General features: G+C 43.9%; 2 protein-coding genes across 6 annotated transcripts in view; both read right to left on the bottom strand.

Moving 5' to 3' along the window:
- Positions 1 to 27,243, bottom strand: part of KNDC1 (kinase non-catalytic C-lobe domain containing 1) — a 1,149,158-nt gene that overhangs the window by 569,802 nt on the left and 552,113 nt on the right. The window lies entirely within an intron of this gene.
- The window catches only part of LOC137420699 (uncharacterized), an 85,076-nt gene continuing 64,247 nt past the window's right edge, over positions 6,415 to 27,243 (bottom strand). For all 3 annotated transcript variants that reach the window (XR_010983181.2, XM_068105978.2, XM_068105979.2), the window contains 3 exons: positions 19,758 to 19,867; positions 10,517 to 10,631; positions 6,415 to 10,384 (listed from right to left, as the gene is read on the bottom strand). Coding sequence is in view for 2 of the 3 variants with exons in the window: in XM_068105978.2 (XP_067962079.2) it covers positions 10,133 to 10,384; positions 10,517 to 10,631; positions 19,758 to 19,867 (477 nt within the window). In the remaining variant the exon portion in view is untranslated. The remainder of the gene's footprint in view (positions 10,385 to 10,516; positions 10,632 to 19,757; positions 19,868 to 27,243) is intronic.

Genomic DNA, 27,243 nt, shown 5'->3' with positions numbered 1-27,243 from the left:
ACCCCCCCCAACGATGGGGGCCAAATCTTCCCTGCTGCCCTGATTCGTCAGGGCATCACGGTCACGGTCAGAGGCGATCGCTCCCCTTTCTCTCCTGTCTCTTCTCCCGAACTCTGTCGTGGCCCTGAGTTCGTGAAGGCGGGGGTACACCATCCTGAATGTGGGAGACCTCTTGGTCGCTCCTGGGAGATCGATCGACTGTCTCCATGCCTCAGGATTGTTTGAGAGAACTGTCCGGGGCTATACAACAACAACAACAACACCACAAGGTACTGACAAGTCCTGCCATTTTCACACCACCAAATGTGTCACCCCTTTCAGGAGCACCACTCACTACCTCCCCCCACACCCCAACTCACCCCCAGTTCAATAACCTACTCGAATGTTCTACATCACAAAGAACTGTCGCTGTTTCTTCTGCAACTCCTTCCAATTTTTCACGGTAGGTCTTCCCCTCCCCACTTTCTCCACCAAGCACCACCGTTCCATCATCGCGACGAGGTAAATGTACATAATCTCCACAAAGCCGTCTGGAGTTGATGAAATCCAGATGCAGGAATTCTGGAATAAAACCCAGTTCATCTGAGCTTTCCTTGCCCGTGGACGTTTATGACGTCACCTGCACTCAACACTCGTGTGAAGGGTAAAAAAAAGAAAAGAAAAAAAGTAATAATTTCTCTCCCGATGGAATATATTCGTCTCTCGGCAAGGTGCCCAAAAGCAAAAACGTTACCGCAAGGAACACCATCAAATCTGACATTCCACAATGGCTGCCCTATCCTCTGAAAACTGGAAATGGCTGCCCTCCGAAGCCAAAAAGCTTTCATTGCAAAGTTCGTTTTGTCGTGTGGAATCTCCACCCAGGCTAGCCTCAACGACCAAGGACAGACTACCTTTGGGTACAGTCGGCAGACTTTGTTTGTAGTCCGAGTCATTCAGTGTCGTTCGCTATCTGGGACAGTTTTGATACTTTTAAATAAACTTTACCCAAGTTTGCCTCCTGATGTTCAATACGAGCAACTGCAACAAATTCAGTTTGGATGGAATTCTATTACATTGATTTGACGTACTACCACATACATATGACTACCACATACAGATGACTACCACATACAGATGACTACCACATACAGATGACTACCACATACATATGACTACCACATACAGATGACGACCACATACAGATGACTACCACATAAATATGACTACCACATACAGATGACTACCACATACAGATGACGACCACATACAGATGACGACCACAAACATATGACTACCATCTATCTATAATTCCAGTAATCTCTGTGTGTATGTTTGTATGTTTGTATGTCTGTATGTCTGTGACCGCTGTTTCTCGACAACCACGGGTCCGATATACTTTAAACTTGCCAGGTATATTGCTGGGGACCCGAGGATGTGCCTTTTCAAGGTTTCATATTAATCGGAGAAGTAGTTACCGAGCTGTGTCCAAAAAACGATTCAACCAATCAGAGAGCAGCGAGCTATCACGTGTGCCGAACGTGGCGAACAGACTCTGCCTCGGACGGCACATTTGAGAGCGTATTCATTTATTTCACGTTGGCAAACTATGTTGCCGTTAAACTATGTTTTAAAACTAATTAAAACTAATTTGCGATTCATCGTAACTGCGATTTGCGACCTTCCGGACAGTGAAGACTGCACTTCCGGCAGCCAATCACAGAACGCGTTGTTGCGTACTGCGTAGGCGTGGCCGATCCGATGTGAGAGCGAGCCGAGCCGAGCGCGTGCGCCATTACGGTTCGTAATTCGATTTCTTCCGGAGAAAATAATAATTTCTCGATTTCTTATGCGCATTATTTCTCCCAATTCAGTCAGAGCGAAGGGCGGAAGCGAAGAGCGTTGTTTTTTTTGTTTACGGGCGTACGGGCGTACGGGCGGGGTAGAGCGTACGGGTAGCGTTTTTTTTTTTTTTTGGCAAGGAACGGGCACCCACGTACGGGCATGCCCTAGTATACATATGACTACCACATACAGATGACGACCACATACATATGACTACCACATACAGATGACTACCACATACAGATGACTACCACATACATATGACTACCACATACAGATGACTACCACATACAGATGACTACCACATACAGATGACTACCACATACATATGACGACCACATACATATGACGACCACATACAGATGACTACCACATACATATGACTACCACATACAGATGACTACCACATACAGATGACTACCACATACATATGACTACCACATACATATGATGACCACATACATATGACTACCACATACAGATGACTACCACATACATATGACTACCACATACATATGACTACCACATACATATGACGACCACAAACATATGACTACCACAAACATATGACTACCACATACAGATCACTACCACATACAGATGACTACCACATACAGATGACGACCACATTCAAATGACTACCACATTCATATGACTACCACATACATGTGACGACCACAAACATATGACTACCATATACATATGACTACCACATACAGATGACTACCACATACAGATGACTACCACATACATATGACTACCACATTCATATGACTACCACATACATATGACTACCAGATACATATGACTACCACATACAGATGACTACCACATACAGATGACTACCACATACATATGACTACCACATACATATGACTACCACATACAGATGACTACCACATACAGATAACTACCACATACATATGACTACCACATACATATGACTACCACATACATATGACTACCACATACATATGACCACCACATACATATGACGACCACATACAGATGACCACCATATACATATGACGACCACATACAGATGACGACCACATACAGATGACTACCACATACAGATGACTACCACATACATATGACTACCACAATACCACATACAGATGACTACCACATACATATGACTACCACATACAGATGACTACCACATACATATGACTACCACATACATATGACTACCACATACAGATGACTACCACATACAGATGACTACCACATACATATGACTACCACATACAGATGACTACCACATACAGATGACGACCACATTCATATGACTACCACATTCATATGACTACCACATACATATGACGACCACATACATATGACGACCACAAACATATGACTACCACATACATATGATTACCACATCCATATGACTACCACATACATATGACTACCACATACAGATGACTACCACATACAGATGACTACCACATACAGATGACTACCACATACATATGACTACCACATACATATGACTCCCACATTCATATGACTACCACATACATATTGTTGCGGATATGGGATTTGGCCTCCATATCCGCTTGTAAATATTCCCCTATTTCCCCAATACTCCCCAACTATCCCCAATCCCCCATTCCCTAGTCCCATTGTCTGTAAACAACACTCTGTAGAACCGACCTTCCCCTTTTTCCCCCATTAAATGTCGTGCCCAGGTCCACCGCATCTCACGTAGACAACTTTCGGACATCTTGCTAGTTATTCTTAGTCTATGTCAGTTAAGGACTCGTTTCCATTAATTCTGACTCTTCGTTGCACCAGAATGTGATTGTATGGCACCAGTAGTGAGTTTAGGACCTCCCCATACCTCCTCCCATCTTCCTCATGAAACAACAACAACAACAACTACAACCACAGCGGGGGCGGCGTGGCCGCGGTGCGGGGAGTGGGCGTCCTCACTCCGGCTCGGTTAGCCGCCATGGCCCATGTGCTCCAGGTTACCTCCAGGTTACGGGGTTACCACGAAGGGGCTGGCTGTCAGCTCCTCGTCAAGGGCGGAGCCCGGTAACCCCCCCGCACCCAATAAGAAGCGGCGGGCCGATTCCATCTGGGGCGGAGCTAACGAGCCGAGGGCGTGTCACTCCCCGCCGGATATACGCAGCGACTTACCGGACGTGACGTCAGATGCGCCCCGAGCCTGAAGTGAGAAGAACCAGTCGCCACCTCCGAGCGCTGAGAGACCTCCCTGCATCTTTCGGACCGTGTGGATCCTGTCCCTGAGCCAAGAGTGCACCTTGAGCCATCGACTACCTGCCCTTCCTTGCCATCAATCCCGGTGTGAGTCAGTCTTGTCCCGTTTATCTGTCGTCTGTCGGGGCTACTATAAGACCGTATTTAAGTGCCTACCTTTCTATGCTGTCTCTCTTGTCCTTGTAATCTAACGTTCCGTAATATTATAACCTCCTCCGGAGGTCTTGAGAACTGAACCCCTGGTGTCGTGTCATTTTAACCCAGCCGTTGTGTCCTTTCCTCAATTGATTTAGCGTAGCGTGACTCGGCCAACGTTCGAGTATAATCGGGTAAACTGTGCAGACGCGGTCATACCAAACCGCTCGGTAAACCAACATCCACAACCGCGTCTGTAACAATATGACTACCACATACAGATGACTACCACAAACATATGACTACCACATACAGATGACTACCACATACAGATGACTACCACATACATATGACTACCACATTCATATGACTACCACATACAGATGACTACCACATACAGATGACTACCACATACATATGACTACCACATACAGATGACTACCACATACATATGACTACCACATACAGATGACTACCACATACAGATGACGACCACATACATATGACTACCACATACATATGACTACCACATACATATGACTACCACATACATATGACCACCATATACATATGACGACCACATACAGATGACCTCCACATACATATGACGACCACATACAGATGACGACCACATACAGATGACTACCACATACAGATGACTACCACATACAGATGACTACCACATACATATGACTACCACAATACCACATACAGATGACTACCACATACATATGACTACCACATACAGATGACTACCACATACATATGACTACCACATACAGATGACTACCACATACATATGACTACCACATACAGATGACTACCACATACAGATGACTACCACATACAGATGACTACCACATACAGATGACTACCACATACATATGACTACCACATACAGATGACTACCACATACATATGACTACCACATACAGATGACTACCACATACATATGACTACCACATACATATGACTACCACAATACCACATACAGATGACTACCACATACATATGACTACCACATACAGATGACTACCACATACAGATGACTACCACATACATATGACTACCACATACAGATGACTACCACATACATATGACATATGCACTGCAATTTGTCTCCACATCAATAGGTTCCAAAGGAGTGAAGGATCGTCATATCATTCGCCATAAACATGAAAGATTTCTTTCTTTTTTAAAAACATTTGTCATGGTTTGATGAGCATTGAGCATATACACATATTCCAAATGTATGGAATCCTCAGAATTAATAGGCAAGTGTGGAACAAACTTTTCTTATAAAACTCTGTTAAAAAAAAAAGTTAACTAGAAAGCATCTGAACATGCAAAGCTTCAGAACAAAATCTGAAGTTAACTAGAAAGCATTATATTCCAAATAATGAAAACAGTTTTAAAAAATACATGAAAATTGATGATTTTATGAAACCATGACTTCTTCATCTAAAAAAACATCAAAAAAAACAATCAACTCCTACCCTACCAATTAAGTGACCCGTTATGCAAATTATTTCAATTTCAGGTCAATCGGGCGATAATTGGTGATTTTACGCAACCTTAACCGTTGACCTTTTTATCTATAAAAACAAAACAAAAACAAATTAATCAGCTTGTAGTTTTTGATTGGTGAATCAATTCAGTAGTGACCCACTATGCAAATTGTTTAAATTTCAGGTCAATTGGGTGAAAATTGGTGATTTTACGCAACCTTAACCTTTGACCTTTTTATCTATAAAAACAAAACAAAAACAAATTGATCAGCTTGTAGTTTTTGATTGGTGAATCAATTCAGTGACCCACTATGCAAATTGTTTACATTTCAGGTCAATTGGGTGAAAATTGGTGATTTTATGCAACCTTAACCTTTGACCTTTTTATCTATAAAAACAAAACAAAAACAAATTAATCAGCTTGTAGTTTTTGATTGGTGAACCAATTCAGCGACCCAATATGTATATTCTAAAAAATTCAGGTCAATCGGATGAAAATTGATGCTTTTAGGTGATGCTGACCTCTAACCTTTTGACTAAATTATTAATGTCTTCTCCATACTATCATAATAAATATTTGGTGAAAATTTGATGACAATAGCTCAAATGGTAAAAAAAAAGTTACAGCCAGAGGACGCACGCATACACGTGATTACAAAACTGCGTCCCCTGCACAGCAAATGTACTTTTTGTTCAGAAAATAGCCATTGAGAGTCACTTCAAACATGTAAAAATTGGCATTTATTGCATACGCATGGGGCAGGACAAAGTAGGGTAAGGGTTGGAACAAAAGTTTTTTTGCCATTTCATGTGATATTTTGCCATTTCTATGTCATATGGCCATGTAATTGGTACATAAAGCCCAATGTGATTATTGGCGCTTCCTTTTTCAGGAAGTTGTGGGTCAAGTAGAGTCACCTTTTTGAAAGAAACTTTTCGTTACAACTTATCTGAACAGACATTTAAACCAAACCGAACATGTGGAATGGTGCCACCTGTAGGCTGAAGCACAAATAGCAAGTAGGGAATTTGTAATGGACTTCCAACTCTTAACTGACAAATGGGTAAAACGTTAATCTCCTGGGACAAGATCATTTTACAAATGTTGAAAAACAAAAAGTTGAAAGGGACACCTCGGGTTTAAAAGGGCACATTTCTGAGCACTCGGCAGCGCGCATACCTCCGCCAGGCTGAACATTTACGTTTTGTATCCTACTGATAGCCCGGATCTGGATCCGGACCTTAACAAAAATGTAATCAACTCGTTCTTGTCGCCTAACCAACTCATTCACTAAGTTTGGTCAGAAGTCATGCACAAATTTTTGAAATATCATGCTATATATCGTTTTTGGTCCGATCACTCAATGAGGAAGAATCACTTGAGAATTAAAAAAATTCTCGTATCAGGATTTGAATCTTCACCAAAATGTAATCATTTAGTCCTCGTCACACACACAGCCTCTCCACCAAATTTCGTCCAAATCAGTCAACAACTTTTTGATATCCTGTTCACAAACAAACAGACAGAGACATGAAAACACAACTTCCATCCACCAGTCGGTCGACAGCATACCCATGCCAGGCTGAACAGTTTGTTTTGTATCCCACTGATAGGCCAGATCTGGATCCAGACCTCAAGCAAAATCTAATCAGCTTGTTCTTGTCACCTACCCAACTCATCCACCTCGTTTTGTCGAAACTAGTTCAGAACGTTTTGAGATATCATGCCATATATCGTTTTTGGCCTCATCTCAATGGTGAATAATCACTTAAAGAATTCAAATATCCGGATCCAAATCGTCACCAAAATCGAATCAATTAGTCCTCGTGACACACCCAACCTGTCCTCCAAGTTTTGTCCGAATCTGTCCATAACATTGAGATATCCTGCTGACCGACAGACAAAGACAGACAGACAGGGAGAGGTGAAAACATGACTTCCATCCACCTCGAGTGGCAGAGGTAACGAGATCGACCCTGCTAATCTAGGAATAGACAAGGAAGAGCAGATCCGGTGTCAGGCGACGTTTCACCACTTCCCAGCAAAGATCCTTCCAATATAATTGGCCGGGGGAAGCTCGCTGCGAGGCGGGTGAAACGTCACCTGATATCGGACCAGCTCTTACTTATTTATTTATTACGAGATTAGCAAGGTTGATCGAGCTACTATTTTGTTTGGATGTGGCTTTTTATTTAAAAAATAAAAAATGTATAATCCCAAAAAACACACGCTTGCACACACCGGCTGTTCCTAAAATACAATTTAAAGGATTTCTGTAAATTATGTTAATTTCACAATATCCCATACTCATCTTTATTTAAATTGCAAACCTCTAAATTTAGTTCCCCTACCTAAAGTGAGGACCTTAACCTATAAGCAATTGACTACTTTACCGACTGCGTGGATCATTAGTGGAACACCGTTCTTCCTCGAGGTTTCGATCCTTTCAGCCCAGGACCTCTCCAAACGGCGGGTCCACAACCTCGGTCATGGATCCACATCAGTAGATCCACAACCTCAGTTGCGTGCAGGCAGTCGGTCAACTCATCAATGCAACATCACGAACCAAACTTTACTCGCTAGAAGATTTAACACACACACACACACACACACACACACACACACACACACACACACACACACACACACACACACACACACACACACACACACACACACACACACACACACACACACTTCTCTGGTCACGACACCACCATAGAAATAACTCGCAAAATATAGAAAAAAAACTCGCAAAACCCAAATAAAGCAGGTTATTGGCTAATAATGGCAACAGCTTGTTCCACCTCCACCCTGGTTGCAGCAACATCAAGGTATATTGTATCTGTCCAGGCTCAAAAAACAGCAGATCCATGTGCGACAGGGCATGAGCTCCATCTTGTTCAAACTTTAACTGCTGTACAGAAGCACAAGGATAGAAAATGTAATTTAATATTTATTTCCAAGAGTAACTTTATAGCTCAATTGATGTTAGGTAATAATAAAATCCAACCCAGTATAATATTTTTTATACCATTTGAACTCTAAGGCTTTCGGGTGCGAGTCCAGTGTCGTTGTCTTTATCTCACAGTAAATACAATAGAGATTTTGATGGGAAACGAGTAGTGCGGACAGTGTGGTATTGCAAGTGCGCCAAATCTTACACGAGTGCAAGTGGTGATTGGATGAACTGGGACACAATCATCAAATTTAAAAAAAAAAAATTCACATCGTAAATCCACCCGCAGGAGTGACATGGAAAAGGAATACATTTCAGAAGAATAGCCTTCCTTTGCACTTCTCTTTTGTCTCGCTTAAAATGAAGTGCAATCATTTTGCCAAAAGTTTACATTCTGAAAATCATAAGGGTATAGATCGTGTTTGGCCTCATGGTGATGATACATGGAAATACTGTGTTATATTGAGCATGCAACATTAGAAAAAATATAATTATATCATTATTATTTATTTATATGTCCTTCAATTTATTAACAAAACTGTATAGATCAGCAAAACCACCATAAAATTAAAATGTTTGAAATGTTTTTACAAGTTGGTAATGTATTCGGATAATTACCAACTGCACACATCCTCCATTGAAATAACGTGGGACAAGTCACGTCTTGGATCACCTCCCGGATTGTGACGACCACTGACAATAGTGGGGAGGTATGGGTCCTACTCTGACCCGGAGAGCTACACTGGTGGAGGCTTTGCTCCTGGCAGGTCTTACCTGGCCAGGCAGGTCTTTCCTGGCCAGGCAGGTCTTTCCTGGCCAGGCTGGTCAATGGGTAGGAGCCACACTAAGAGTAGTCACATCTTTTGGGGGTCGGAAAATTAATTTTTCTACTTGACCCCCTCCTTCACAGTGGCCCTGTAAAGAAAATTTTCCTTGTTTCAGGACTCAATCTTCTCATGATTTTTCTTCTCAATCCTTGTCTTCTTTGTCTTTTGTTTCATCCTAATCTCCTTTCTTTTCTTCTCGTCTGTCATTTCTCGTCTCAGTTATTTGTCATCTTTCTTGTCCAGGACTCCCTGTGGGATCTCATGAATTCCGTCTCTCTGAAGGGGATAGGAAATAAACATGTTGCAGGTCATGGCCGCCAGGTAGTACAGGATCCCGAACTCTTTGGTAATGCTCTGAGAGGCTGATATATCAGCAGGTGCAAAATGTCGAAATGGTTGTTCTGCCTTACCAAGAGCGACTTTATGCCTTTTTTGGGGACGATTTCCATTTTTAAAAACCCTGTGCTAAAGATCACCACAATGACATTCTTGGATGAACTAGGCAACGATGAAAAGTTTAGCGACGCATTTACAGCGACCAAACTTGACAAAGAAAACCCTCGATTTCGCTTTCACAGTCATCAACAATGCAATTAATATGAAAGCCCATCATCATCTGAAATTCCCGCATCCTGTTACTATTTGCACATCATCGTGATTCGGGGTAGCAAACAGAAGGCGCTGGTTTGAAGCGCTCTGCTCCTCGAAGAGAAACGAGCCTTCCGTAATCCTTGTGCATCTCCAAGGCCTCATTGGGCTGCAGTTGACAGCCACGATCTGCCAGTGCCAGGGCGATGCGCGCAATGTTTTTAGCATCATCTAGGCCCGAGTGAGGACGGCCTTCAAACTGAAGTCCAAGCCCCTCGAGCATGTATTTCAATTGTACCGAGTTCTTTGGAACCTGCCAGACAAAGTACTTCAATCAGACCTCAGTGAAGCAAGATGTGGCACAGGAAGCATCGACTCGAAATATTTTGATTTCACCGACACGTTTAAACAACAGTAAGAGACTTCAGAATTGTGAAAGTGCTACCTTTGCATATCGGGCAAAGCTCTTTCGAACATTAATCCAGCGACGAGCAAAGGTGGGGAACTTTAAGGAGCTCAACTCGCATTGCTGGTAGAGAAAGCGTGACATGTCGTAGGATCTGCGGGAGACATTTGATTGAATTAATGAAATATAAAGATTGCGTCGGAATACATTATAAATCCGGATGGAATTCAATTTCCTCAACCTGAACCCATCCATTCAAACGGAATCATTATATCAGTTTAAAAACATTTTTTAAGAGATGGCTTAAGAGACGTTGACGTTTGACTTAAGAGACTTAAGAGACGTTTAAGAGACGTTGACAACATTCAGAAGTAATCAAAACCAATAGAAAAATGAAGAGTTCATACAACCTCACCCCACAGTCTTGAGAAAATGGACATGGGTTGACGACCAGCCAGGTAGAGTAAAAAAAGATTACCTTACTCCTCTCTGCACATGCACAATCGAGATGATGCTCCATACCTTTTGCCAATTTCAGAGGCAAACTACTGCTAAACTGCAGGTTCATGCTCTGATAAATGTTCTCCAGTGTTTAAAATATATAGTTAAATTGAAAATTAGTTCCTTCATCATAGACCAACATCTGCAGACAGACAAAGTGAAGCAATTGCTCAACACCACTTTGTGCTTCACACACACGGGGTAAAAATACGAGGTAGCTGGGACACAGGAGAATGCCATTTGGCTCATCTTGCCTATGCAATATCCATCAGGGTCCACAGGCAAATTTTAAATGGTGATTTTTTTTTAATGAAAAGAAAGTTCAAAGTAAAAAAAAAATTTTTTTTTTTTTTTTGGTATACAGTCGAGGCTTGTGAAAGAGCTAACATTTATCAAACAAACAAATCAAACAAGCAAACAAAGTATATAAAAAGGGGAGCGGTCGACAAGATGGGGAGAGAAGGGGAGGAAGCACACATATTTATTTTATTTTATATTTATTTATTATTTATTATTTTATTTATTATTATTATTTATTTATTTATTTATTTATAGCACATATTTATTTATTTCCCAGAATTTTTTTCGCACATACAGTATGTATATACACATATATAATTATATATATGTATATATATATTTTTTAACAAACTACTTACTATAAGTGTTTATTTCTGTAATAAAGTGACGCATCAAATACATCAGTCTGCACTTCGAAGTACAGTATTCATTTATTCTTCAGCTACAACAACTTTTAATAAATTGTTGCTCAAGAAGTTTGGTCTCAAATCTGGTGTTACTCAAACATTGTTTGATTGGGCAATAAATGAAACATCGTGGACGCTCTGTTTTCACGGAATATCAATCTGAAGATGGTGGCAGAATTCCTTCTCTGAAGAGTAGCCAATTTTCCTGAGCTTCTCAATTGCATCAGCTGATGCTTTGCCCTCAATCCCACTCTTTAATCTCCATCTCTTCTAATGATACTATTGTGTGATGTGCTTTGGAGGAGGATGTGGTCAGGCAGGTCTGATATTGGTGCAGTGAGCAGATGGTGAACAGACAGACTAAAATTGAGGTGGATGAAAGTGTTGGAGATTCGAGAAAAGATGGGCAAAGAGAGGATTATCAGGATAAAGAGGTAATAGCCACAAGGTTTGATTGATTGGGGGCACAAAAGTAGTACTAGAAGTAGTAGTAGTCATGGTGGTAGTGGTGGTGCTGGTAGATTTGTGGCAGGTACGCTGACACTTATCAGAAGCTTAATCATCAGGTGTATCCATCAGGCATCTTCCTCCCCGAACAACCCCCTACCCCCACCCCATCACCTCTTGGATGTTTCTACCATAACACCCTCCCCCCCCCCCCCTCCCCACCTCTTCGCAGTATAAAAAACATGTCCGATGCGGTCAACGATAACCTTCCAGGCTACCACAGTTTCTCTATATTTATAGAAAATACTCCTCGTCAATAGTCAAAAACAAGTCAATGGCTTGTTCATAAGAGCAATAGATGAGTTTTGACAACATTTCATTTTTTCTTTGATCCATCCTCTCATGAAAGGGGGGAAAAAAGTCAAATTTGTGATGTCTCTGGTCATACCTGCTGTGGGTCAATCCTTGACTGACTCATCTGACAGCACTAAATTCGAGAATGTCATCACATGCAGAGACCCTAGAGTGTTGCTTGTCAATATCATTATTATTATTAATATCATTAGCATGTGTACATCACACTTTGGTAGATGAAAAGAGGCCTGCTTGCTCTTGAGCATTACACACAAAATAAGGATCAAAGCACTGCAAATGAAATACAAAGGAACACTGCAGACATGACTTTCCAAGTAGTTTGTGTGTGAATAATCACAAGAAAAACTAGAACGACACTCTTCGACGTCACGACGTCGACCGATATGCCTCTGCCCACATTATTACATCATTATAATACTTGTACCAAGTTTGATTTAAATCATTTCAGCTGTGACCAAGTTAGCACATTTTTACCTGGCATGAACTATGACCTTTGTCCTCTTGACCCCAAAATCTAATCAGTTAATCTTTACATCATTATACATATCTGTACCAAGTTTGAATTCGATTACTTCAGCCGTTCTCAAGTTATAGACCTATTACAGACTTTGACCTTTCACCTCTTGACCCCAAATTCTAATCAGTTAATCTCTCCATCATTATACATACCTGTACCAAGTTTGAATTAGATAACTTCAGCTGTTCTCAAGTTATATACCTAGAACAGACTTTGACCTTTGACCTCTTGGCCCCAAATTCTAATCAGTTAATCTTTCCATCTTTATACATACCTGTACCAAGTTTGAATTAGATTACTCCAGCCGTTCTCAAGTTATAGACATCTTACAGACTTTGACCTTTCACCCCTTGACCCCAAATTCTAATCAGTCAATCTTTACATCATTATACATATCTGTACCAAGTTTGAATTAGATCACTTCAGCTGTTCTCAAGTTATATATCTAGAACAGACTTTGACCTTTGACCTCTTGGCCCCAAATTCTAATCAGTTAATCTTTCCATCATTATACATATCTGTACCAAGTTTGAATTAGATCACTTCAGTTGTTCTCAAGTTACATATCTAGAACAGACTTTGACCTTTGACCTCTTGACCCCAAAATATAATGAGTTCATCTTTACCTCATTATACATACCTGCACCAATTTTGACTAAGATCCGTTCAGCCGTTCTCAAGTTATCGCGGTAACGAAAACCTATCACGGACTGACGGACAGCCGGATGGACAACCTGAAAACATAATGCATCCGGCGACTTCGTCATCGGAGGCATACAAAACCCCCCAATATCAGACACTGATTTGTCACTTGGCATTTAAGCCTGAGAGAAAGCACTCATGCAAAAAGCCAACTTCAAATAAAGCCATCTTTGTGGCTTGTCAAGAGTGAAGTTTTGTCAGCAGTGTCCAGGACAATAAATTTCAACCACCTCTGCTTCCAGACATCATTTCAGAATATTGCACACCATTGTGTTGATTACCATTCTTGCTGATGATGACCAATTATTGTACATCATTGTGCAAGTCGGAACACCTCTCAGAGACGATGCAAGACTGTTGTTGCAAAAGTGAATTATGAAGAGCAAAAGAAAACGGCAACCAATGTGGCACTTGACGAACTTCCGCCTGTTAGGTACTATTGATGGTAATGGCTTTCTCAGCCATCTACAGACTTGGCATTTAATATGGAATATTTTTTTTTTCTTGACTTGGGTTTCCTTTCTGAACTCAGTATATCAATCTGGTGAATTTCTTTTATGCTTTGGTGATTTGTTTGTTAAAAGAACCATGTCACTGATTGTCTGTCGCAGCAAGAAGTCAATAACAGGATTATATCACAGGTGGCGTGACAAAATGTACGGACAGGTACATTTGACGATTGGCTTCACAATCGGGTATATAAGGGTTGTTGCGTTCTGTATTAGTGGAAAACAACTGCTGCACGTCTACAAAAGTTATTGCCGCTTCCTCTGGAGATGGTCCGTCAACTCGACAATGCTGTTTGTCATGGAGTGGTGGCTTACGAAATTCCGGCATGAAACAGCGTGCTATTGCTCGGCAGTATGGCATCACTCAAGGTCAGGTGTCAAAGATCCCGAAACGAAATGCTCAGAGGGGTGTCCCTACTCCAATATCGAGACCAGGACGTCCCCGCAGAACCACAAGGAGGGATGATCGCCAGCTGCACCGGTTAGTCTGCAATGGCCATACCAAGTCAGCTAATCGGCTTAGGCCTGAGTGGCAGCAACTGACAAATGTGCCTGTATCCAGAAGGCTAGTCAACCAATGACTGGTTCAAGCAGGCTATCGTGCCAGGCGTCCCCTGAGAAAGCCACGCCTGACAAGACAACACCGCCAGCGCCGATTGCAGTGGGCCAGAGAGCACCGCCAATGGCAGCCAAGACACTGGAATCACATGATCTTCAGTGACGAGTCTTGATTTCTGGTCTATCGTCAAGATGGCCATGTCCGAGTGCGCAGACAAGTGCATGAAGCCTACGATGAAGATTGTACAGTGCCAAGAGTCCAAGCTGGAGGTGGTGGGGTAACCGTTTGGGCTGCTTTTCATGCAGGGGGCAAAACTGACCTGGTTGTTCTGAATGGAAACCTGAACCAGTTCAAGTCCAGGGCCATTCTGGAAGAAACATTGCTTCCATTTGCTCGTGCAGCCTTTTGAGGAAACTTTGTCTTCCAAGATGACAATGCATGGCCTCATCGTGCTCGCATGATCCAACACTTTCTTGCTGACCGTGGTGTAGAGCATATGGAGTGGCCTGCCATGTCCCCGGATATGAATCCGATAGAGAACTTGTGGGCAGAATTAACTCGTCAAATCGACAACTTGGACCAGCAGGCTGCCTCTATGCGTGAATTGCAGCAGACTATTGTCACTGCATGGCAAGCGATTCCTGTCCAAACCTTGGCAAATCTCGTGAACAGCATGCCTCAACGTGTACGTGCTCTCCTGAATGCTCGTGGGGGTTGCACGACGTACTGAACTGTAATTTTACTGTCCGTCATCCCAGTCGTAATTTAACTTTTGTTTTTGTTTAAAAAAAATTTGGCTAATGTGCAAAATAAAGAAATACTTCTGGAAAACGTACAGACGTTTAACACAGTACTGTCCATGAATTGAGTTCAATATCAGTTTACATCACTTTCAAGGATCAATTTATTTGCTTGGAAATGTCAAATGTGGTTTTTGTTTCTTTTAAAGGTCACATTAACAAAATCTAGAATAATTTCAACATAATTCCAATGAACTTTTGGTTCTAAGTCATCTTGAAAAGTAAGTTCACCCCCACAAAAAAAATATTCCATATTAAATGCCAAGTCTGTAGTTGTGAATTCTCCATGGCTGTTTGCAGCTGCACGTGTTGATAGCTTCCTGAGGTAACATCCGGTTCAATAACTCTCACAGCTACATTTATACAAGAGTGGTCTCCACGAAACAGGATTTCGGACCCTGTCAAAATTGTGTTGATAAGGCAAAGGCCAAATGGTTACATAAACGTACATCAATCAATAAAACAGGGTTCCACATTAATGTTTTTCTAAGAGTGCCCTATAGGGCACCCATTTTTTGTAATTGTACTTTTTTGGGGGTGCCCAAAGTCAAATTTTGAGTGCCTGAAAAAAAAAAAGTCGTACTGGATATCTCCACCATAAGTCATAGAACATTTTTTCATTCTCTGTGTCATATTCCAGATTTTGTCCTGACATGCTGCTCAAAACTTTCTTTCCCGTCTAATCTCATAATCATTCTGTCTCTTTGGATGGGAAGTCCCACAATCAGACCCCACAACCGTAACATCACTGGCAGAGGGACCCAGCTAAGCTCGCTGATGTGCCGGCAGAACAAGAGGGCACACTCTCCCTTTGACCCCCACCCTCCTTCACTTGTCCTCCTCCTGCTGCATCAGAAACACTCTCCTCTCGACTTTCTATCCAAATCTCCACATTTTGTCTTTTCGCAAACACGAAGCCAAATTGAATGAGTCTTTTCTGACTCGTTCCTCAGATTTATCTCAATCGATCCAGCCTGGCCTCATTTGGGCGCACAATCTCTTACAAGGACATCAAGTGTATAAATTCATATAGTTGTATATTTAATATCTCCCTGTAAGTTGACTTTCAGAAATGTTTCATTCCACCGCTCACCTTCGGTGGCAAAGGTAATTAAAACAGTACTCAGGAGAAAGGGCAGACGTCCGTCAGGCTGAAGTTTTTTTGTTTTTTTTGTATACAACATCAAGGCTCGTGTAAGAGCTACCATTAATCACAAAAAAAAACAAGAAAGAGCAACCAGAGATTGCAGACCCTCGCCAGGATGTGTTTCCAGTGGTTTTTAAGGCTTTTGTGTTAAAACAAATATGGCGGCCGAACCACGTGACCGATGACGTCACCATTATTTTTTTCTCCACCAATTTATCCTGAGATTATGCTCAAAAAATTTCATCCTGATCTGATGAGGTTTTGTACTTGTCGAATTATGACGTCATCATGGAGGCACCTATGACATAATCATTAACAGATGTTATTCCACAGGGAGGGTTGTTTTTACAATGAGCCATGTCTCAATTTTTTCGATTCAGCGCTTTCAGAGATATAGAGGTGCAAAGATTTTTCGTTTTTTGAAGAGATGGCGGCCGAACCACGTGACCTACGACGTCATAATTATCATTAAAAAAAAATTATACAGGTGGAGTTGCACCTATGGTGAAACTTTCCTGTCAATCAGACCAACGGTTGTAGAGAAAATCATATTTATTCTTTGCGGACAAACAAACAGACAAACAGATAGACAGACAGACAGACAGACAAACAAACAAACAAACAAATGGACTCAAATGCAATACCCTCTCCTCTGGCGAGGATAAAAACAAATGGACACATAAAACATATAATAAAGGGAGCGGGAGACAAGATGGGGAGAGAGAGGGTAGCACACACGTACAACAGTAGAGAACAGGGACATCGGGAGATGTGTGGGAGGGAGAGGGGTTGGGGGGAGGAGGCATGGGAAAGAGGGTGGGGGGATGGGAGAGGTATAAAACACATGGACATAGGACTTCCAGGAAAGAAGTCAGTATTTCAAGAAAGTGGATCTAGGGGTGAATCAACAGGGGTGGAAAATTTCAATATTTTGGATGGGGGAAGATAAGAGATGGTGGTGAACAGCTGTTTTAAAGACCTGGAGGGAGGAGTGGGATTGCAGAGAGTGAGGGAGTTTGTTCCAGAGGCGGGAGAAAAGAGGAATGAAAGAGTGAAGGTGAGCAGAGAGTCTTGATTTTGGCAGTTTCCCCAGAAGAGGATTGCTGGCAGATCTTGTGTGACCTCTAGGAATATTTTGGGGACAGAGCACAGACAGAGCTGGGGGAGCAAAGCCGGAGAGGAGTCGGTAGAAGACAGAAAGACCACCAACCTGCCTGCGGAGAGTAAGTGAAAGGCCCTCATAATCAGCTTCATCGTGGGAGATTCCAATGATTCTGAAAGCTTTGGTTTCAACAGCGTGAAGCCGAGCTAGGTGTGAGGCAGGAGCACCAGCCCAGAGGGGAGAGCAGTATTCCATCGAGCTGCGGATGAAAGCTTTGTATGTGGTGAGGAGCTCAGGTGTGCCAAGGAAGGACTTCGCACAACGGAGGTGCCCAGGCGCAACTGCCTTTGGAGGCCAGCTTGGAAATGTGGTTTTCCCAGGAAAGATCATGGCAGAAAGTGAGACCCAAAGGCTTGAGTGACAGAACTTCTTGGAGAGGATTGTTCAGAAAGTAGATGGTAGGGTTGTCCAGTCGGTCTTTTCGGAGAGACATAGTGAGAGTGTAAGATTTGTCAGGATTGAAAGACATGTTCCACTTGTTTGACCAGTCTGATTTTGTCCAGGTTTGCAGAGAGTGAGGAGGCTGCAGACTGCCGATCTGAGGGATGAGGTGTGGAGCGGCAGAGAGTGGAGTCATCAGCAAAGACATAGAGAGGATTTTCCAGAGAGTCGGAGAGATCATTGATGAAGACCAGAAAAAGCACAGGGCCCAGAACACTGCCTTGGGGAACTCCAGCCTGAACAGGAAGGGGAGATTTGAGAATTCCATTCAGGGCCACACGTTGACGACGACCAGAGAGGAAGTCCACAAGCCATGCGTGGAGATTTTCACCGATACCATAGGAGGAGAGTTTGGTAAGCAGAGCGGGGTGCCAGACCGTATCGAAGGCACGTGATATGTCAAGGGAGACAGCTCTGATTTCCTGTTTGGCATTGAGGACCTCCATCCATTGTTGAGACAGCAGAAGCGGCATGTCCAGAGTAGAGTGACCTGGTCTGAATCCAAATTGATGACCCGAGATCAAGCCATTGGAGAAGAGGATGAATTTGATGTCAGAAGCGATGATCGATTCCATGACCTTGCTGATTATTGGGAGCAGGCTGATTGGTCTATAGTTGCAAGGATCTGTTTTAGCATATTTTTTGTGTAAAGGGTAATGTTTGCTGATTTCCAAGATGCTGGCAGATGACCTTGAGCAAAAGAGAGGGTGAAAAGAATAGAGAGAGGGTGAAAAGAATAGAGAGAGCGTGAGATAGAGCGGCAGAGCAGGATTTTAGGACCCGTGGGCTGATGCCGTCTGGTCCAGTTGCAGAATCAGAGTCTAGGTTTGACAAAAACTTATCCACCTTGTCAGGAGAGAAGGACACAGAGTCCAGGAGCAGCTGGGCTCGACTGGGTAAGGTGGGTACAGAGAGAGATGGGTTCGGGACCTAAGATTTTGAGGCAAACACAGAGTTGAGGCAGTTTATGATTTCTATCCCACTGATAGGCCGGATCTGCATCCAGGTCTTAAAAGAAAGCTAATCAGCTTGTTCTTATGACCAACCCAACTCATCCATCAAGGTTTGTCAAAATCTGTCCACAACTTTTTGAAATATCGTGCTATATATAGTTTTTGCCATTATTTCTCAATGGTGAAGAATTACTTGAAAAATGTAAAATTTCTCAGATTAGAATTTTTAGCAAAATCTAAAAAATTTATCCTTGTTGCACACCCAAACTGTATGAAAACATAACCTTCGTCCACCTTCTGTGGTGGAGGTGAAAAAAAATAATTCGTGACATGACAAAGTACAACAAAATGTTCTGACATTTCACAGAGGATTTGTTTTAATGTTGTTTTTAATTATTGTTCCTTTTGTCATATATTGCCTAACAATTACCCATCGAAGAGCAAACAGAAGACATCTTACCCATCTGTGAGGATACAGAAGGTGTGCCGAGTTCCAAGTCCGAGTTGTTGCATCCATTCCACTGCATGCAGAAACACAGTGGGAAAGGTCTCGGCACCATCCACGACCTCCTGTCAGTGACAACACCCGGGTCCAGAGGCAAGAGCAATCATGGGCATACAATTCCTTGCAAACCACCAGACCAGCAAAGTAAAACAATAATCTTGCTGCCAACATTCCAGAGTGAAAATTTCTCAGTGACAGCACCAGAGTGAAAAATTTCAGCTGTCGTGCCGAGATGTGCATTTTAAACTCGAGAGCTCGCACCTGCTCACGCCCGACGACAAGATCATGATAAGACGATTTAATTAAAAGAAACCCAAACGTATGTAAAAATTCCCACATAATTATACATATATGCGGATTGGATAGCCGGCTTTTTGGGAAGTTTTGGGAAGAAAGGTAGTAAAAAGGTTGTTTCGGGAACAGGTTGAAGAGAATTTAAACTGCAATCTCAAAGCTTGAAATAATGAGAGGGGGAAGAGGATGTCAAATCAACATTGAGAACAGAGGATACGGAAATGAGGAAATTATGTTTTCACTGCCTTGCTTTCAGTGGGTATGGGGAGATAACATTCAAAGTGTTAATTTTGGAATCAATATGGACATGACACCACGGTGTCCTGCCTGTCATCTCCACAAGCCTCCTTTTATTTATTTTATTGATTGAGCCTGTACTCCCAGGTTTAAAACAGCACATCTCACTCACAATTCAATAAGAATGGGAGGGCAATGGTATAATTAAACAAAAGGCTGCACTAAATAAACCTGGTGAACTTCAAATGTGAACTTTGCTGAAAGGTTCATACATGAACATTTAAACTCGTGAACATTTTCAAGTTTGGTTCATCCCGAATTAAGGCTTCCCTGATATAATAGGGGAGGCATGTACTTGTAGGGTTTGTTTCAGCAATTCGTGCCCCCCAATTTTTAATGGTACTTCAGAGTTTCTTCGACACCGAGGAGTACAAAACCACAATTTAGATGTTTTTTGTTTTCTGCCAATTTCTGAGCTGCGCATCTCTGATCCTGCTGGTACTTTCGGAATGAGATTTTGTATAACGTATGGGAATACAAAATATGTGGGCTTGACATATTTTTTGACATTGACCTAATGTTAAGGTCATGACCTAATAGACATTTTAACATTTTTACCATAATGACAAAAGTTTTTCCGATCAGAACAAAATTGCCCCCTCGATAGCCTAGAATAAGGAGCATTTATGCTCAATTGTTACATCATACCCCTCTGAGGTAAAGGTAAAGATCAAGGTCAAATGGCAGTCTGAAAAATAATAATAATAAAACGCTTTTTTTTGGCATCGCTCAATTTTGTTAATGCAGTATCTCAAAGACCATTTGGTCTTCCAAGACGTTCTCGCATCATAATCGTGAGCCTGCGCTGAAGTTGTGCACCTGATATTTGATTACTGTCCTTGACCTACTTTTCTCGGATTGTGACCTAATTAACAATGAACACCTTTTTGATCATAACTTCAATAATTTTCCTCCGATTTTCATGATGTTGAGTTTTATGGATAGATTGTAGATGAGGCCACATTTTTTTTGACTTGCACTATCCCTAAATATCGAAGGTCATATGGCGATACAAATATGGCCATCATTGGATTGTGGAGGAGGCTGACCTTTAGCGATCGCAGATATCTAATTACCTCCGCCACCAAAGGTGGATGGAGGTTACGTTTTCACCCCTATCTGTTTGTCCGTTTGTTTGTGAACAAAATCTCAAAGTTGTGGACGGATTCGGACGAAATTTGGCAGAGATGTGGGGTATGTCACAAGGACAAAATTATTAGATTTTGGTGAGGATTCAGATTCGGCTCGTATAATTTTAAAAGCGATTCTTCACCATTGGGAGATAGGGCCAAAAACGATACATAGCAGGATATCTCAAAAAGTTGTGGACGGAATTGGACGAAGCTTGGTGGACAGGTTGTGTGTCTGACAAGGACAAATGGATTCGATTTTGTTGAAGATCTGAATATGAATTCGGATATGAGCTTTATTTAATTTGTAAGTGATTCTTCACCATTGAGTGATATGGCCAACCAGGCGGAAGTATGCTCTCTACTGAGTGCCGTTCTAGTTAATACATGTTCTCTCTTGGATCAAAAAAAAAAAAAAAAAAAAAAAAATCCAACAACTTTCGAAGATTTACTTATACGAAAGCTGAGCTTTATGTTTTTTGTCATATGTGATTTAAAAAAAAAAAAAAAAAAAAAAAACACCTTTAGAGGCCATTTTTCCCCACAAAGCGGGGGTTGGCCTTTTTGTTGGTCCCCTTTTTGAAGCAATGTTTTACAGCCAGATGCCCTTCCTGCCGCCAACCCTGTTTGTCACCTTTTACGACACACAGGGAATTACCAGTGAACTGGTACTCAATTAGCCGACCTCGGAAGGATGACAGGCTGAGTCAACCCCCCTGGCGTTAATTCAGCGATCGACCGGGATTCGAACCCAGGATCCTAGGATCCTAAGCTGGCACCCTAACAGCTAAGCCAACACCAGGCTTATTAATATGTGATTAATGTGCCAAAATCCCAAATTACATCCACTTTGGATAAATCAAGGTCAAAAGTGAATATTAGGTTAGTTCAAGACATCTCGTACTGGTGGCTTAAAACGTATTGTCGCGTAACCGTGATTAACACCACAGTTACGGATGAGCGATTTGCGAGACTTTAACTCCCGAGGCGAACACTCAATGGCGGACTCAAGTTCAACACCAACGCGCGGAATGGCGGGGCGCAGCGAAGGCTCCGCAACCTTATCTATTAAAATCAAACCCCAGGAAAACTGCGTTCAGATATTATGTACAAAAAGTAATATAAGGGTTTATTAGGAAAAGTAAAGCCAGTGAAAAAGCCCGCCGGTAAATCTAATAATTCTAATAAACCTAAATCGGGACGTCCCCACACGACTGACAGCAAACACAAACGAGGGAGATTAATCACGAAAATAACACGTCCCGTCGTTCAAAATATACGCGGAGATCGGGCTTATCTGTCTTTGTCGTCTTGTATTGTTGGTGTCCAGCACCGCTCCTTCCGGCCCGATCGCACACCACGAGGCCCCTCGCTCCAAGCACCACGCGTCCGACGCAGGCCAGCGGCTCCACTTGACCAGGGACAGGAAGGACTCCTTTCAACTCCACTCGACTCGACGACGCGGGAGTGCTGGCAGCCAAGTGCCAACGAACTGCTCAGTGCCAACTGGGTGTGCTCTCGTGTGTCTCCTGCGACTCCCTACAACCCGAACTGCACTCGAGCTGCGACTGGAATGGCGTGTCCTCTCCAACTCTCCACCACCGCTCAACTCTCTGGTGCCTGCCTGCGTCTGCCAGTGCCTGCCACGAACTCAACTCAACTCAACTCAACTGGCGAACTAACTTCGTGTGACTTGCGACTCAACTCCTGAAATGGCGTCCGACCGTCGCCTATATTGGTGGCCGATGACGTCACATTGCGCACTCCTCAGCCAATCAAAGCCTCCCGCGACTCCTGACATCTCCCCCGTTACGCGACCCTGCGGTCCTGGCATAACACGTGCCGGCCAGGTTTTTAGGCCTTTGGAGGTGTACACGGTGGCGGCCAATTGTGGTGGTGTTTTTGACCTGGTTTCCTGTCAATTTAATACGAAGTCCTTGTCAGGGAAAGGGGGATTATTTAATGTTGCGCTAAGGACCTAACTAATGTTTATGTGGTTTGCAGTGCCATAAAGGACAAAGGTTTGATTACTAGGTGATACTCACAGGGGCGTTACCTTTAATCCCTCACTATTTAACACTCGGACCTCCAGGTAGATCCACAATCATACATCTTACCCCGACAAACGCCTAAACATCAAGAACTTATTACATGTAGAGTCCCTGTCACGACAGCCGAATACCTACCTATTCAGATCTACCTAGCTCTAGATGTTGCATTACCAAATTCATAACACAGCCCCCCCCCTGGAACCGTAGCTCCTGCAAGGTTCACCGCAGGGCTACCATTCCAGCCTTAACACTTACTGTCACACACTTAATTAACCTATGAAATAAATCAGGAAGGGCTGTGGGAAGTGAGTCGGACTACCTACCTACACTTCCTTAACATGCTGAACCCCTTAACCATCATGCAAGTATGTACATCTTCTTCGTTGTTCCTGTGGAGGGAGGAAACAACAACACACAACACTAACTTAACCACAAAACTTAACCATCTTTCCAAAACTCAAAACTCTAACCTTTGTACATACCCCGGTCTACAGACCGCGTCCCCCGGTGGATGCCACAAGACACAACCTCACCTGCGGGGCCATCCCCAATGCATCCCACTAAATTTCCACGGGCCCTGTCCAGATGTTACAGGTGAGTGACACGGCTCGGTGGATTTCGCCCACATTCATGCAACACAGACCCCTTAACCACTCATTCTCATTCCATAGGTCATCAAGGCATTGCAAAAATCAACAAAGCACTTATTCCCAATACACCCCCTGCAGGACCATGGCATCGATGTCATTCACGTGTGTGTGCACTCCTCAACTAGGCAGCGGGGAGGTACCGCACAAAAAGATGGTGGGGGCGCATCAGGCTGTGGTGCCCGTAGTCCCAAAAACAAGTCAACCGACTTACAAGTTCATTGCCCCCCCCCCCCTTCACCTCTTGGCCCCATGACAGCCCAACAGCCCCTTTCCGCCGTTACCTCGCCGGTGAGGGTCTCCACACACACCAGGCTCCTTTGCCTCCTGCTTTCGCGCAGCAACACGGGTCACCGGGGGACTTCCTCACCCCGCGGCGCCCAACCAGACCCTCCACCGACGAGCTCCAATTTCCAGTTACCACCGGCTGCCAGGGGTAATTGCTGCAGAGGGGGGCCCGCAGGCATCGCTCCTCAGAGCTTGCTCTGTACCTGCGGACACACACACCTTCCCCACCCACAAGACCCCAAAACACACTTCCTCCCCCGCTGCCATTCAATTCTCCACACAACTCAGCACAATTCAGTACAATTCATAGATGGTGTAAAAGGTGTTACAAGGCTTGCCATGGCCTGCCAATGTGAAATCCCATTCACAGTTCGAATCATTGAATCCTTACACATTTCCATTAGCACATTTCCAAAAAGCACAATTTATCGCCCCTCATTATCTCCAATAATCATCACTCACTCTCCAGGTTCCACTCTCACGACCACATCAAAACACATAACCACAATACAAAAACATACGCCACCCACAAGACACTGTGGCTCCCATTCCATCCCCTCACCGGCCATGTCATCACTCTCACCCGCCTCCCAACTCCAAATTACATGTCCCCAATTTCCCAAAGCAAATCCTGAAGCCTGGGACAGTACTCCTCAAAACACTCACCTCAAGTGCAGGTAGTTGCAGGTTGGTCAGGTTCAAAGTGCAATCCACCCATACAATTCCCCAAATTTCACATTGGGCCTACCAAATCCTTCCAAATTTTCTTTTGTCCCCACTACACTGGCAGGTATGTGGATCCGCATCCAACGGTGATCATCACTACACAACTACCTGTGGCCACGACAGCTCTGCACCTCTACCGTGCAAGGGTCACCGGGACAAGGTGAGCAGTCAAAACGCCAACATGGCCCATGAGTGTCCATAAGGGTGCGACCCACCATCCATCCTTCGGCCCCCCTGCGAGGAACACAGCTGCAGCAGCCCCAGCTGGCCAATGTGGTGAGCACTTGCTGCCACAACACACACTACCGCACACACAACCTCGGCCCTGGGGGGCACGGTCGCAGTGCGTGGCATCCCTACAGCCACGTCCCCTGCACCTCCCCATCATCCCCCAGTCCGACTACAGAACTGCAGCCCCCCAGTGCTCACCCACACTTGACCACACCAAGGTCCAGTCAACAGCCATGCTCCACCAGGAGACCCACCCAGAAGACATGGTCCACACACCTCGGACACGCACAGCACCACGTTGACCCTCAGGCTACACAACTACATCCCCATCATCCCACGTCCCAAATATCAGCACAGTTGCCCCCGCAACCAGTTGAAAGCTGTGTCTTGCTACCCTATTAATTTAATCACAGCCTCCAACACTTTGGTCTACACACCTGGATCAATAATGGCGTCACTATACAGTGTCCACCATGGCATTTCACAATCCACCCTTAAATTTGCATCTAACCCACAGATTACCCATGCCAACCATTTGTCACATTTCACTCACCTCACCAAAGAAGGATGCTTTGCCATACACATGCCAGCCGAGCATGGCCCATATGCTCGGCTCGTCGTTACACATCTCCCGATTCACATCCCCATGGCTCTCTTCCCAACCCGAGAGTCCATAAATCACAACGGAGCATCTGTGGAAGGTCGCTCACACCATCACGTTCCACAGATGCCCCAATGGTTGTCCGGCAGGCTATCTCCATCCCTGTCCATTCGGTTTGACCCGCGTCCATAGACCAACCACCATGCCAGGTCACCACATGCTGGTTGTCCCAGAGTCCCTGGAGGAGAGTGCCAGGCCGCATGCCCGGGTGGTCACCACATCAGTCCCAAGCTGGCCATCTGCGGTGCCACCACCAAAGCGCGACCCACAACACCTCCCCCCAGTGGTCCTCAATATTTGCCATCCCAGGCTTGAGAAACCACCTCGGACCTCCCTGGAGGTCTTAACCCCCACCAGGGTCCGGTGACCCTGCCGGCCCGAGCCACCAGCTCGGACGGCGCCCCGACGGACAAGGGACGCCACACTCCACCAGACCCCCCGTGGGACCCAGGTCGTACCTCGACACCCAAGGCTGGACCCCACGTCCAAATCTCGCCATCACAGCCCCCCAGCTGGCTGGCATACCCAAATTTTGAAAGGGGCAACTTTTGCCCGAGGCCATCACCCATGACCTCTCCATGTCCAGATCCCGCAGCCCGGGGACCAATCCCAACCATGGCTGCTCCAAATCAAGTTCCCATTGTAATTTTATTTTAAATTTTATTTTACAAATTTTCATTCCCACCGCCAAACCGCAGCTGCAGGGAACAACCTCTACCACCGGTTGTTCTGCCCCTCCCTGCAGTTGATCCAAATTCCCTACAGGGACCAAATCTCCAGAAGCTCTATCTCCCGATCCTCCAAGATCCAAATCCAGCCCGGAGCCAACACACTCCCCCAACTGGTTGTCCAATTTTGGAGCCTCTGTTTCCAAATAGCAGTGTACAGTGAGCGTCCCCTCGGTCATTCCAACCACCTCCTCGAACCAACTCACCTCTTCCCCCAGACTCCTTTGGGCCTGAACAAGCTCTACCTCCATGGGACTGTCACAGGTCTCCAGCCGCTGGATCAAATCATCCTCATCATTACAAATCATTCCTGGCCCCGCCAGGCTTTGATCAATATCCCCAATAAATACCCGGTCCGGCTCTATCGCATGGACCCCCAAAAACTCTA

This window comes from Myxine glutinosa, chromosome 2, assembly GCF_964187855.1.
Source record: "Myxine glutinosa chromosome 2, kmMyxGlut1.1, whole genome shotgun sequence".
Classification (NCBI taxonomy): domain Eukaryota; kingdom Metazoa; phylum Chordata; class Myxini; order Myxiniformes; family Myxinidae; genus Myxine; species Myxine glutinosa.
Note: the sequence above shows the minus strand (reverse complement) of the source record. Positions and strands in the feature narration are given on the sequence as shown.